This window comes from Gossypium raimondii, chromosome 13 (assembly GCF_025698545.1).
Source record: "Gossypium raimondii isolate GPD5lz chromosome 13, ASM2569854v1, whole genome shotgun sequence".
In the NCBI taxonomy this organism is placed as follows: Eukaryota; Viridiplantae; Streptophyta; class Magnoliopsida; order Malvales; family Malvaceae; genus Gossypium; species Gossypium raimondii.
The window spans coordinates 36,498,181-36,510,072 of NC_068577.1; the positions used below are offsets into that span (position 1 = coordinate 36,498,181).

General features: G+C 31.2%; 1 protein-coding gene and 1 long non-coding RNA gene across 6 annotated transcripts; one reads left to right on the forward strand and one right to left on the reverse strand.

The window, feature by feature from the left end:
* Positions 1-413: 413 nt before the first annotated feature.
* Positions 414-1,492, reverse strand: LOC105784368 (cytochrome c). The gene is made up of 3 exons (XM_012610224.2): positions 1,290-1,492; positions 1,069-1,202; positions 414-730 (listed from the first exon to the last, which is right to left on the reverse strand). Exons 1-3 carry the CDS (start codon positions 1,399-1,401, stop codon positions 635-637), a joined length of 342 nt encoding a protein of 113 aa, XP_012465678.1. The 5' UTR covers positions 1,402-1,492; the 3' UTR covers positions 414-634.
* Positions 1,493-4,667: 3,175 nt separating this feature from the next.
* LOC128035954 (uncharacterized) lies at positions 4,668-11,606 on the forward strand. Of its 5 annotated transcripts, none has more exons than XR_008192645.1 (4): positions 4,668-4,879; positions 6,022-8,005; positions 11,134-11,239; positions 11,322-11,606. It is a non-coding gene; the product is annotated as an uncharacterized LOC128035954 (long non-coding RNA). The 5 variants fall into 5 exon arrangements; XR_008192648.1 differs by lacking the exons at positions 11,134-11,239; positions 11,322-11,606 and adding an exon at positions 9,041-9,527 and having other exon boundaries at positions 6,022-6,108; positions 6,225-8,005; XR_008192647.1 differs by lacking the exon at positions 11,134-11,239.
* Positions 11,607-11,892: the final 286 nt, after the last annotated feature.

An 11,892-nucleotide genomic window follows, 5' to 3' on the forward strand; every position in this document is an offset into this window, starting at 1 on the left:
TTTATATATAAAGAAATATTTGATACACAGCTAGTAAAGTTTTCACATGCAGAATTAAGAAGTTGACAAATATCATATAGAATATAGTAAAATATTAAAAAATATCTTTAAAAAACACATGTTAATTTTTCTTAAAATTGTTTGTGAAATAAAAAAATCTATATATCAAATACTCTTTATTTATCTTTTTTCACTTTTTAGTATCATGTTTTAACATAAATATAAATTTAGTAATTATTTAACATAAATATAATTTTACAACTACATTAACTAAATAGTTTAATCCTAATTTCGAACTTATTAACTCTTTAATTTTAAAAACATTAGTTTAACTTAAAACCTTTAACCAAATGTTGAAAATTCGTGTAATATAGACTTGTAGCAAATGGTAAATCAATGTAAAAGTTCGAGAATGAAAAAAAGAAAAATGAATTAGCATGCTGGTAAATCACAAGAAATTCAGGAAGTAATGAAAAAGCCTTAGATTTGCCAGAAATGGCAAACTCTTCTCAAGGGTAACAATTTGGCAGGAAGGGAAGGAATGCTCATTGTAGAAAGAGCATGCATGTCTACTTTATTATAAGAATCATTTCTCTAAAGGCTGCAAAATGGAATGGGAATTTTGTAAACCCATTTAGGAAGCCGTAGATTCCTTCAAATATGCAATGAGATCAGCACGTTCCTGTGGCTTCTTCAATCCAGGGAAAACCATTTTTGTTCCAGGGATGTACTGCACACAAAAATTTTGCCCATGTCAGTGATATTATTAGTAGCTGAATATACCCATGCTTAAAAAATCTATTTAACACAAAAGTCAATTTCTCAAGTGAACCCAAAACTTTTTCATAATCCCAAAAAAGGAAAGTGCTTGATGGTGAGTAATTAACTACTATAGGATTCTCATCCATAGGTTTTCAATGTTAGTAATTCAAACTAGGCTATTACTTCACTCAACTATAACAAAGCAAGAATCAAATCGCACTCCACCATGACAAAAGTTGGACAGAATCCGGGTAATATATACGATAGAATAAAAAAGAGATTTGAAAGAAGTGAGTACAGCAATACCTTCTTAGGGTTGAGAAGGTAGTCATACAAAGTATTCTCCCCCCAAATCACAGCCATGCTCTTGTTAGCAGCGGAGTATGAATAACCAGGAGCGGTACCCGATTGCCTTCCGAACAGACCGTTCAGATTGGGTCCTGCCACATATTTAAGTAATCCAAATTTGGATCGCATCACAATGATAATGAAAATGAAAATGAAAGAAAAGAGGAGGCATGGGCAACCTTGTTTGTGACCGGCAGCTTTTTCGATGGTGTGGCACTGAGCACACTTGGTCTTGAAAATCTTCTCGCCGGACTTTGAGTCACCACGCGGTGCTTGAGCAAAGGATGCCATCTTCGCTTCTTTTTTGGGTTACGTTGTTTGTTTCAGCAAATCAAAATTGGTTATTTTGAGAATATAATAATATTTGAAAGAGTAGCGTAACAATGCCAATGCAAATGGCAACCCCAACAACCCTCCCTTTTCTATGTGGCGCATTAGTAGCCGTTCCTTTAGAGCACCCGTTCTTAACTTTATTCTTCCTAAGAATATATCTATTTTTTTGTTATCAAGTTCATACCTCCCCCTACTCTTTCTAAATTTAGTTTCTCTAATTTTCTAGTCTTGTAAATTTAAGGGTAAACTATCAAAATAGTCATTTTTATACATTTTAGTTACTTATATTTGAAATATTACGTTTTAATCACTTATGTTATAATATTATAACATTTTAGTCATTGAGACATTAATTGTCGTTAACGGTATAATAGTTAGTTGACAGGTCAAGTTAAATTATCATTTCAAATAAAAATTTTAAGTGAAGTTATACAATTAGTCCCCATATTTTTTCATTTTGAGTAATTTATTTTCTTTCAACTTTTCTTTTCTTTTTCCTTTTTTCCATTCTCTTCTACTTCTCCATTTGTTTTCCTCCCTTCTCCATTTCTTTAACGTAGTTTTTTTTATGTTTTTCATTTGTTAAAACTTTTTTATATTTATGAAAAAAGCAAAGGCGAAAGCTTAAAGCAAAATAAAACTTTTTTCTCATATTCTCACCCCACAATTACAAACCATCATCATCCATCACCGTTTTAACGAATCAATTTGGATATCTCAATAACCTAGTCCAATGGCTCGCCTCACTCGAAAACCTCGCTAGTCGTGACTTATGGCGAGCCACCATCAACAAAGTTTCTTGAGCTCATTCCCTCAACCTCCTAACCAACCTCCATGGCCACCTTATCTATCTTACCTACAATATTTTGTCCTCTCAAAATTATATTGTTTCACGAATTCTTCAAACAAGCTCTACACTCTCAATGATTAAAGCGACCACAGTACGAAATTTACCCTCAACTTTGCCCAAACTAGTTTAGTTCCATGCTTCTTTTCTCTCTTCGATTCATCCATGCTCGGCTTTCAATCAAGCTTGCTTGGGAATATCCAAGAAGGTTTAGATTAATTTTATCATTTGCTTAATTTATTCGTAAGAAGATAAAACAAAAGGAAAGGAATAATTTACACGATTTTGTAAAAATTTGGAAATGGAAAAATTTATTTTGAATATAAAGAATTCAGTTTATGTTTAGATTTGATTAAGGATATGGTTTTTATATTGATGAGTTAGATCCAATTTTAGTTTCAAAATTAGGTTATATTCAAATCAAGATTTGATTGAGAATGATTGCTATTCTGCTTTTGAGTTAAATTCAATTTAAGAATAATGTGAAAGAAACAAAGACCTTGTTTATTTCAGAGGTAAAGATTATGTTTCTACAATGAAGAATATGAGAAGAGGGAAAAATAAAGGAAAGAAGAAAATGAAAATAAAGAAATAAAAAGAAAAATTAAATTGTTCAAAAAAATAAAAGTATAGGGACTAGTTTTGACAAATGGAAAACATAGAAAAACTATGTTAAAGAGGACTTGTTTTAACAAATGGAAAACATAGAAAAACTATGTTAAAAGAAATGGAGAAATGAAAAACTTTTTTTATAATTATCAAAATAGTCACTTTTGTTTGTCTCATGTTACATTTTAATCACTTATGTTTGAAATGTTACGTTTTAGTCACTTACGTTATCGTGTTGTAACATTTTAGTCACTGAGCCATCAATTATCGTTAATAGTGTAACGGTAAGTTGACGTTGCATGTTAAATCATCATTTTAAACAAAAATTTTAGGTTTAATTATACAATTGATCCCTATATTTTTTTTCGTTTTGAGCAATTTAATTTTTCTTTTATGTTTTTAACATTTTTTTTATTTTCCATTCTCTTCTACTTCTCCCTATATTTTCCTCCTTCTCCATTTCTTTTAACATAGTTTTTCTATATTATTCATTTGTTAAAACTAGTCCCTATACTTTTATTTTGGTATTGGGTATTTCTTGTGCGTTCTGTTTAATCTTTCTTTTGATTAGTTTTTAATATGTTTTCAACTTAGGGTAACAATTTTGTATTGATCTTCAATGAAAACCCAAAATAAAGATTATTTTTTAATCTTTTTTGCTTATTATAGACAATTATGAATTGGGGTTTCTGATATTTTGCAAATATTGCTGAAGCTATGCAAAGGATCTAAAAATGGATTATTGTGGTGGTTTTATAAAATTGCTTGGACCTGGTATTTCAATGAAGATTCTATAAATTTGGTTAACCCTTCAGATCTTAGTGAAGATTCTCATCAATGTTTTTGGTAGAATTTAGCTTGGTGTTCTATTATATATTGAAGAAGAATCGATATTGATTAATTCAATAGGATCGATTTTATTCATCTTGCAGTGATCGAAAACGATCTTTGGGTTTACACAAAGAGTATGTAATCAAAGATATTTGGCTTTAACAAATAAAGAAATAAAAGAAAAAATTAAATTGTTCAAAAAAAAGTGTAGGGATTAATTTTGACAAATGGAAAACATAGAAAAACTACGTTAAAAGAAATGGAGAAAGGAGGAAAACAGAGGGAGAAGCAAAAGAGAATGAAAAAAAAAAGAGTTAAAAAAACATAAAAGAAAAGAATTAAATTGCTCAAAACGAAAAAATATAGGGATCAATTGTATAAATTAACCTAAAATGATAATTTAACGTGTCATGTCAGCTTACCATTACACTGTTAACGACAATTAACGACTTAGTGACTAAAATGTTACAACATGATAACGTAAATGACTACACTACAACAAATTAAGCTTTTAACAGCGTTTTTAGTGGCTTTTGGATCAAAAACACTGCAAAGGTCGAACTTATAACGGCGATTGTATTGAAAAATGTCACAAATATATACAATTAGTGGCACTAACCGAAAAACGCCGCAATAAGTCATTATATAGTGGCATTTGTGGAAATAGTGTCGCAAATAGTACATATTTAGCGGCGTTTTATGCTACGCGCCGCAAAGGTACACCTAATGGGAGCGGCGTTAGCGACGTTTTTCCCATAAATGTTGTAAAAGGTAAAGCAATAATGGCATTTTTGCATAAACGCCGCAAAAAGTTAAAAACGATAGCGGTGTTTTTCTCATAAACGCCGTTAAAGGTAAAGCAATAACAACATTTTGCCAATAAATGCCGCGAATATTTTTATTTTTTATTGAAATGACACATTTTTGATAGCTGACCCCCAACCTTTATTCCCTTAAATCATTTTCCCCAAATTCCTAATTTAATTTTTCCCTAATTCCCTAACTTAATTTTTTCTTTCCCATCCGTCTATTGCTGGTCGTCTGTCTGGTCATCCGTCTGCTGCATCGCCATCGGTAGTGCATTTGCCATCAATCTCTGTCTCCTTCATCGACGCTGCTTCGTCCCTCGCAAAAGGATTTTTGATCGTGGTAAAAGAAAACCCTAAGTTTCCTGAAAGTTAGAACTCGCTTGAGTTGTATCATTTTTCTCATTCACATTATCACTTTTAGGTTTTTTATTTATTTATTTTATTCTTAATGAACACAACATGCAGGTCTATTACAGTATGTTTTAACTTCGTATAGTGCTTGTTAAAGCATAAAGCTATCTTTTGCATGTATAGCCCATTCAATATATTGTTAATATTACCTTGTTATTTGTCATGATATTGTTTTTTTTTTATGTTTCATCACGCTATCAATATTCATGAAACCTGCACCTGGTGTTCATAGTGTTACTCAATTAAGTGGGTTCTGTTTAAAGTGATAGAAGGATCTGTTTCCTTCTATCTGGAAAATAATTCTAGGATGGATTCTCTTACACTTGAATGCTATTCCAGTGCAATTGGAGCTCTTTTATCCAATCAGTTCATAGAAATTTCCAGTAATTTGCTTGGTTAACTCTCTTCATAAAGTATTTTGTTGATAACTAGTGCAGTTTATAGTCCGGTTAAATATTGTCATCCAAATGATTGTCAAGTGCACCTTCTATTTTCAATCTTCAATATTCAATATGCATCATCAGATATAGTATCACACTTAAAATATATTAGGCATGAATGAAGACAAAGAAGGGATCTTTAATAGCGTTACCAGTTTTCTAAGCTCAAATTTTACCATTCATTTTTGCTTTGTTTATTGTTGGTAAAGAACAAAATTGTTATGGAAGTGTGTCATAATTTTTAAAGTAGCGAAGTTAGGCTCCTTCTGGTTGGTGCTTTTTCTATTTTACTGTTTTCTATATAAAGTTAAAAGCAAAATATTGTATATTTTATTTTACTTTAGAGTTTATTTTTATACAAGAAAAGTAATGACATGAACAACATTGTTCATACTTAATCATTCTTTTATCTCAAATTGTTTAAGAGTGGGAATTTCATTCTCGAAACAGTAGAATGTCTTGTTAGCAACAACAACTAAGAACATTTACTCTTAACAAAAATAAGTTGGCTTTTGTTATTTGTCATGTGTGTTTCTTGTGAAGCTCCCCCACATTTTAATATATGCTTTTAAATCTACTCTGTTATAAAATCGTCTGGGGGGGTCTTGTTTAACAACATTCATGTATGCAGGAGTGCTCATCTTGTACACTTATTGCTGAAAACTTTGCAATGGCATCGCCTCAGATTTTGGCAGGACCAGGATTCAACCAACTTTTGGTACTTATTGCAGTTTCTTTAGAATATTCAATTGTTTTCTTCCTTTTTTATCTTTATGATTTTATATATTCTATCATTAACTAATATTTTCCTATTTATTTTTCAAATTAATCAAGAGTGATACTTATGGAAGCAACTAGCTCATAACAATTAAAGCATTCACTTGCACTTTGCAAGCAATTGAATCAAAGGTTGCCTATTCTTTGTGGTTATCATATTTAGCAGTAAGTATTTAATGTCAGAGTTACTTTTTGATAAAACCAAAACTTAAAGGTCAAAATAGTAAATAAAAAATTAAAAGCTAAATTGCTGGAACTAAAAATTTTCAATGAATTATAACATTTCGAGCTGATATGGAATTAAATTATTTGATCGCTATAACAACTTAGGCCTGCTGGACAGTATAAGAAAATCACATTAAGTTGAAATTATTGTATAAGAACTTAAAGAAAAATGATTGACAATACAATCTTTGCAATGTTCGTATTCGCAATAATTACATTGCAATGTTAGGGGCGAAGTGCTTACTTTATAATTATGCTCCTACTGTGTGATAGTTATAATAGTGAAGAATAGTATGTGTTAATGTTATAGGGATATGATTTTATTCCAAAATTCTTGGAGTGGTGGTTTGATTGGATAAATTAATGCGTCTGTTCAATATTTTTTATGCTACTTTGTTGTTGTTTTTCTTCTTCCGCAAAAGTTGCCAAAAAATAAATGCAACTAAGAAAAGCAAAACCATTTCACTCATGATCCGACCTTGTTGACTAAGGCTAGTATAGTTGAGTTTTTACATCAGCAAGTTCTCTCAACAATATTTAGATCTGGCGTATGCTGAACTGTGATAAAGAAACGATTTGAGAATCCTTGACCATTCTTGATATAGAGCACGATTTTGCAGGGCAATTACTGAGCTCCAAAATTTCTATTTCTTTCTCTTTTTTGGTCAGACCGGATTATTTTTTACATATATTGCTTTCATATATCATTTAATAGTTTATAGTTTTTGTGTGATTTTTAGTTATTTTTCTTTGCTTAGTTTTAGTAGCTATTTATTTATCCTTCTCCAAGTTGCCTTCTTTGAATGTTGAATTGTGGATCATTTTGTTTAGACTTTATTTTTAGTTTATCTTTTACATTCGATTCATTGTTAATTTTGAGAGAGAAATTTGTATATAAGTTTGTTGCTCAAAGGCACTAAAGGTATCATTGTCAAATTTTATTATTATTATCATTGTGGATGGGATTTCACTTAATCAAAATAATTAAGTAAAAGCGGATTTTGAGTTCTTAGATTTAAGTCTTATTAGGGTGTATTCAAATTTTCTTCAATGATCGAACTTGAAATCAATATCAATTAAGAACTTGATTATTATTATTTAAAGTATTTTCTCTGCCTTTATTAGTTCAGTTAAAGTATTTTCCTGAACCTGGTCTTGTGTAGATTCTGAAGTTGAAATATTTTTAAATTTTGCCACTTGGTATGCATGGATCAATTTTATACAATAGTATATTATCTTTATCAAAACTTGTTTTATGCAATTGATTTTCTTTTAGAGATGATGTTGACTGTGGTTTGAATGTGGCATATGCATCCCAAGTTAATAGTTGAAAAGAGTTCATATCTAAGTGCGGCATCTCAGGTACATGTGCAAGACTTAATTCCACTATGCATTCACCAATTTGCAATTTTGCATATGCATCTAACTGCTTGGGATTGAATAAATTTAAATAACATGAATTAATATATATTAATGTCAATTTATCTTATCATTTATTTATTATGTTTTTTTATTGAAACAGTGAATTGGATCCATACAAAAGAAGTATTCGATAGGCTCATTTGAATTGCCTAATCAAACAACTCCATTTTAAGCTTTCATTAATTGCATTTGTAAGTACCTCTTCTTACTTACATGTTTTAATTTAATTGAATTAAAATTTGAAAATGCTTGTTTATTTTGATTTGGTTGTGATAAATTTATTACGTATATGTTTTAATTAGAAATAGAGAATTAGAAAACAACCGAATTAGATACTTGATATATATTATCTATTTTAGTACAATGACATTATTTAAATCTATTTAGAACACTTAAGTAACCGTAATTTATTGTCAACTTTAGACTTCAAGAACTACGAAATGGATAAGAGTTGGATGGATTTGTCAAAGGTAAGCAACGACTATCGAAATGGAGTACAAACTTTTCTAAATTTTGCATTTCAAAATGCAAGCCAAGAGAATATGATTCTTTGCCCGTATAAGAAGTGTGCCAACATCAATTGGCATATTCATGAAGTTGTCTACGAACATCTAATTGTTGATGGCTTTATTCAGGGGTATAAAAAAATGGATTTTCCATAGTGTACATCTCGTAGAACCTTTTCAATGATTAATCCAGCTTATCCTCATAATACTCACCATCAGTTTGTTAGAGAATATGACATCAAAGGTATGTTGCGGGATGAATTTAATATGCATAGTCATGATTTGCAATCTAGTCATGGTTTGCAATCATTTTCACCTAAAATTATTGCATCCAATGATTTTGATATTGGTGGAAATACTTTTACCAAAACGGGAAGAAGTGAACCTAATCAAGAGCCAAATAGAGAAGCGGAAAAGTTTTACAAGTTACTTAATGAAATGAATTAAGAACTTTATGAGGGATCGAAATTTTCAAAACTGTCCTTCTACATTCATCTTTTTCACTTAAAATATTTAGGAGGGTGGACCAGAAACTCTTTTACGCTACTATTAGAGTTTTTTAGAGATGTTTCTTTTTGCAAAAATCTCTCATTCATGCAAAGATATGAAGAAACTGATAAAGGATTTAGGCCTTGGGTATGACAAAATTCATAGTTACCCAAATGACTGCATATTGTATTAGGGTGATCGAAAAAACCAACAGTCTTGTCATGCTTGCAGTAAATCTCATTGGATGAATAGGAATGCAGAAGATGTGAATGAGGATGAAGGTGAGGCACAGTCAAGAAAGAAGCCAGTAAAGATTTTACGATATTTTCCACTAACACTAAAGCTTCAAAAGCTTTTGATGTCGTCAAAGATAGCCGAGTCTATGAGGTGGCATCATGATGAACGAATCGATGATGGATTATTAAGGCATCCTGCGGATTCTTTAGCTTGGAAATCATTTGACAGTAAATTTCTAAGCTTTGTAAGCGATCCTCAGAATGTGAGGCTCGGGCTAGCATTTGATGGATTTAATCCTTTTAAAATCATGAGTGCTTCGTACAGTACTTGGCTTGTAGTGATTGTTCTTTACAATTTGCCTCTGTGGATTTGCATGAAATAATCTTCTTTTATCTTATCTATGATTATCTCTGGAAAGAAAGGTCCCGAGAATGATATTGACATTTATATGCAGCCACTTATTAAAGAGTTGAAACAATTATGGGCGGGTGTTGAAACATATGATGTCTTGAGAAAGGAGAACTTTTATTTACGTGCAGCTTTGTTGTCAACTATTAATGATTTCTCGGCTTATGACAATTTATCTAGTTAGAGTACCAAAGGACGTTATGCTTTTCCTTGTTGTGCTGCACAAACATGTTCAAAATGGTTATATAATGGGAAGAAGTTCTCTTATATGGGGCATCGTCGGTGGTTAGATGAAAATTATAGATTTAGATTTTAGAAGACTCTATTTGACGGTACTAAAGAGTTTAGAGAAACTCATGAGTAGACCATTGGATCTAAAATCTTGTTCATGTTAAAAGATATCAATTTCAGTTATAGGAAGATGAATCAACCACCCAACACGCAAACAAAGAAAATATCGAGGGAGGCATATGTTGGCGATGTTGACTGGCAGAGTGATGATGAATCTAATGAAGATGATGATCCCAATGAGGCAAACTTGTGGAAAAAAAGAAGTATTTTTTTAGTTGCCTTATTGGGAGCATCACATTTTGCGAAACAATCTTGGTGTCATGCATATTGAAAATAATGTTTACGAGAACATCATCGAGTCAATTCTCAATGTCGATAGAAAATCGAAAGACAATCTTAGGAGTCAACTTGATCTAGTTGACATGAGAATTCGGTGTAATCTTCATCCCCAATTACTTTCGAATGGAAAATCTCGGTTGTCGCCTTCTATTTTTACAATGTCGAAGAAAAAAAAGAAGTGTTCTGCACGGTTTTGAAGGATATAAAGGTCCCAAATGCGTATGCATCAAATATATCTCGATGTGTGAGTCTTAAAAATCGAAGACTATATTCCTTAAAATCACATGATTATCACATCTTGATGCAAGATTTATTGCCAATTGCTTTACGCTGTTGTATGTTAAAAAAGGTGACGTCTTATATAATTAAACTATCCAATATAATGAAAGCTATTTGTGGTAAAGTTTTGATTGTTGAATAACTTGAGAAAGTACAAGATCGAGCTGCCTTGAATTTATGCAACTTGGAGAAGATCTTTCCACATTCGTTCTTCACAATATGGTGTACTTGCTAATCCATCTCCCTCATGAAACAAAACTTGGTGGACCATTTTTCTATCGATAGATGTATCTTATAGAGAGATACTAATTTATTTACAAAGTTTTTATTCATTCATAAATATACTTTTAATTACAACTTTTGATAATGTTGTATATCGTGTTTAGGTTCCTATGCAAATTGAAGTCTTATTGTCGTAATAAGTATTATCCAGAATGATCAATTGCTGAAGGTTACTTAGCTGAGGAATGTATAACTTTCTGCTCTAGATATTTAGAAGATGTTGAAACAAGACTGGATAGGCCAAGTAGAAATGTTGGGCTCACTAATCATAACTTAGCTGAAACTTATCTATTTTGAAGTTATGGACAACCAATCGGTAAAGTTGAAATTGCACACATAAATAATAGATCTTGGGTACAAGCATATTGATATGTTTTTTTTCACCACGATTCAATTGAACCATTATGCAAGTAAGTTTTAAAATTTGATAAATATTCATATTTTTCATTTATTTATTTTCTAATCAAGTAATCCACTTTTTAACATAGTGAGTTTAAACAAGTCTTGAGATCTTGTTCACGCTCCCGAAGATTACAACATCAAGAGATTCATAAGTTATTCACAGAATCTTTTCATGAATGGTTAGGGTAGACGGTATGCAACTAAATCTTTCAATGAAAAATAATAATGTTTTCGTATAACATTATAATTAATCAATTTACTTTCAATTCAATAGGTTTGGAGTGGAAAGGACGTCAATGAAGAAGTTAAATGACTTTCTCAAGGTCCGAATAGAGTAGTAAAAATATATAATACCTTCCTCATTAATGGATTCAGATTTCATACAAAATCTGGCGAAAGATTGAGGAGGACTCAATTTTATGGAATAGTTGTTAATTCTTCAATTACAAGTTATGCTAGTGCTAGGGACAGTAATCCTATTGAGGGAAATGTAGAGTATTACGGACTTCTTACTGACATTATTGAGTTGTATTACTATGGCAAACGGAAAGTTGTCTTATTTCGATGTGATGGGGCTAATGTTAATACTGCTCGCAGAATTAAAAAAAGATCAATTTGGTTTTACAATGGTGAATTTCTCTCGATTAATTCACACTGGACAACAATTGATAGACGAGTTGTATGTATTTTCTTCTCAAGTCAAACAAGTTTTTTACTCGAAAGATCCAATTGATGAGGAGTGGTACATTGTACTCCGTAACACCCCTAGAGACTTGTTTGACTTGGACAATGGAAGTAGAGATGACATCGACGAAAAATCAGAAACTTTGTCTTTTCCAGAATAA

Coding starts and splice junctions, on each gene's coding strand:
- LOC105784368 (XM_012610224.2), bottom strand. CDS start 1,401: ATGGCATCCTTTGCTCAAGCACCGCGTGGTGACTCAAAGTCCGGCGAG. Junction 1,203..1,289: donor AGCTGCCGGTCACAAACAAG/GTTGCCCATGCC, acceptor AATATGTGGCAG/GACCCAATCTGAACGGTCTG. Junction 731..1,068: donor ACCTTCTCAACCCTAAGAAG/GTATTGCTGTAC, acceptor TTTTGTGTGCAG/TACATCCCTGGAACAAAAAT.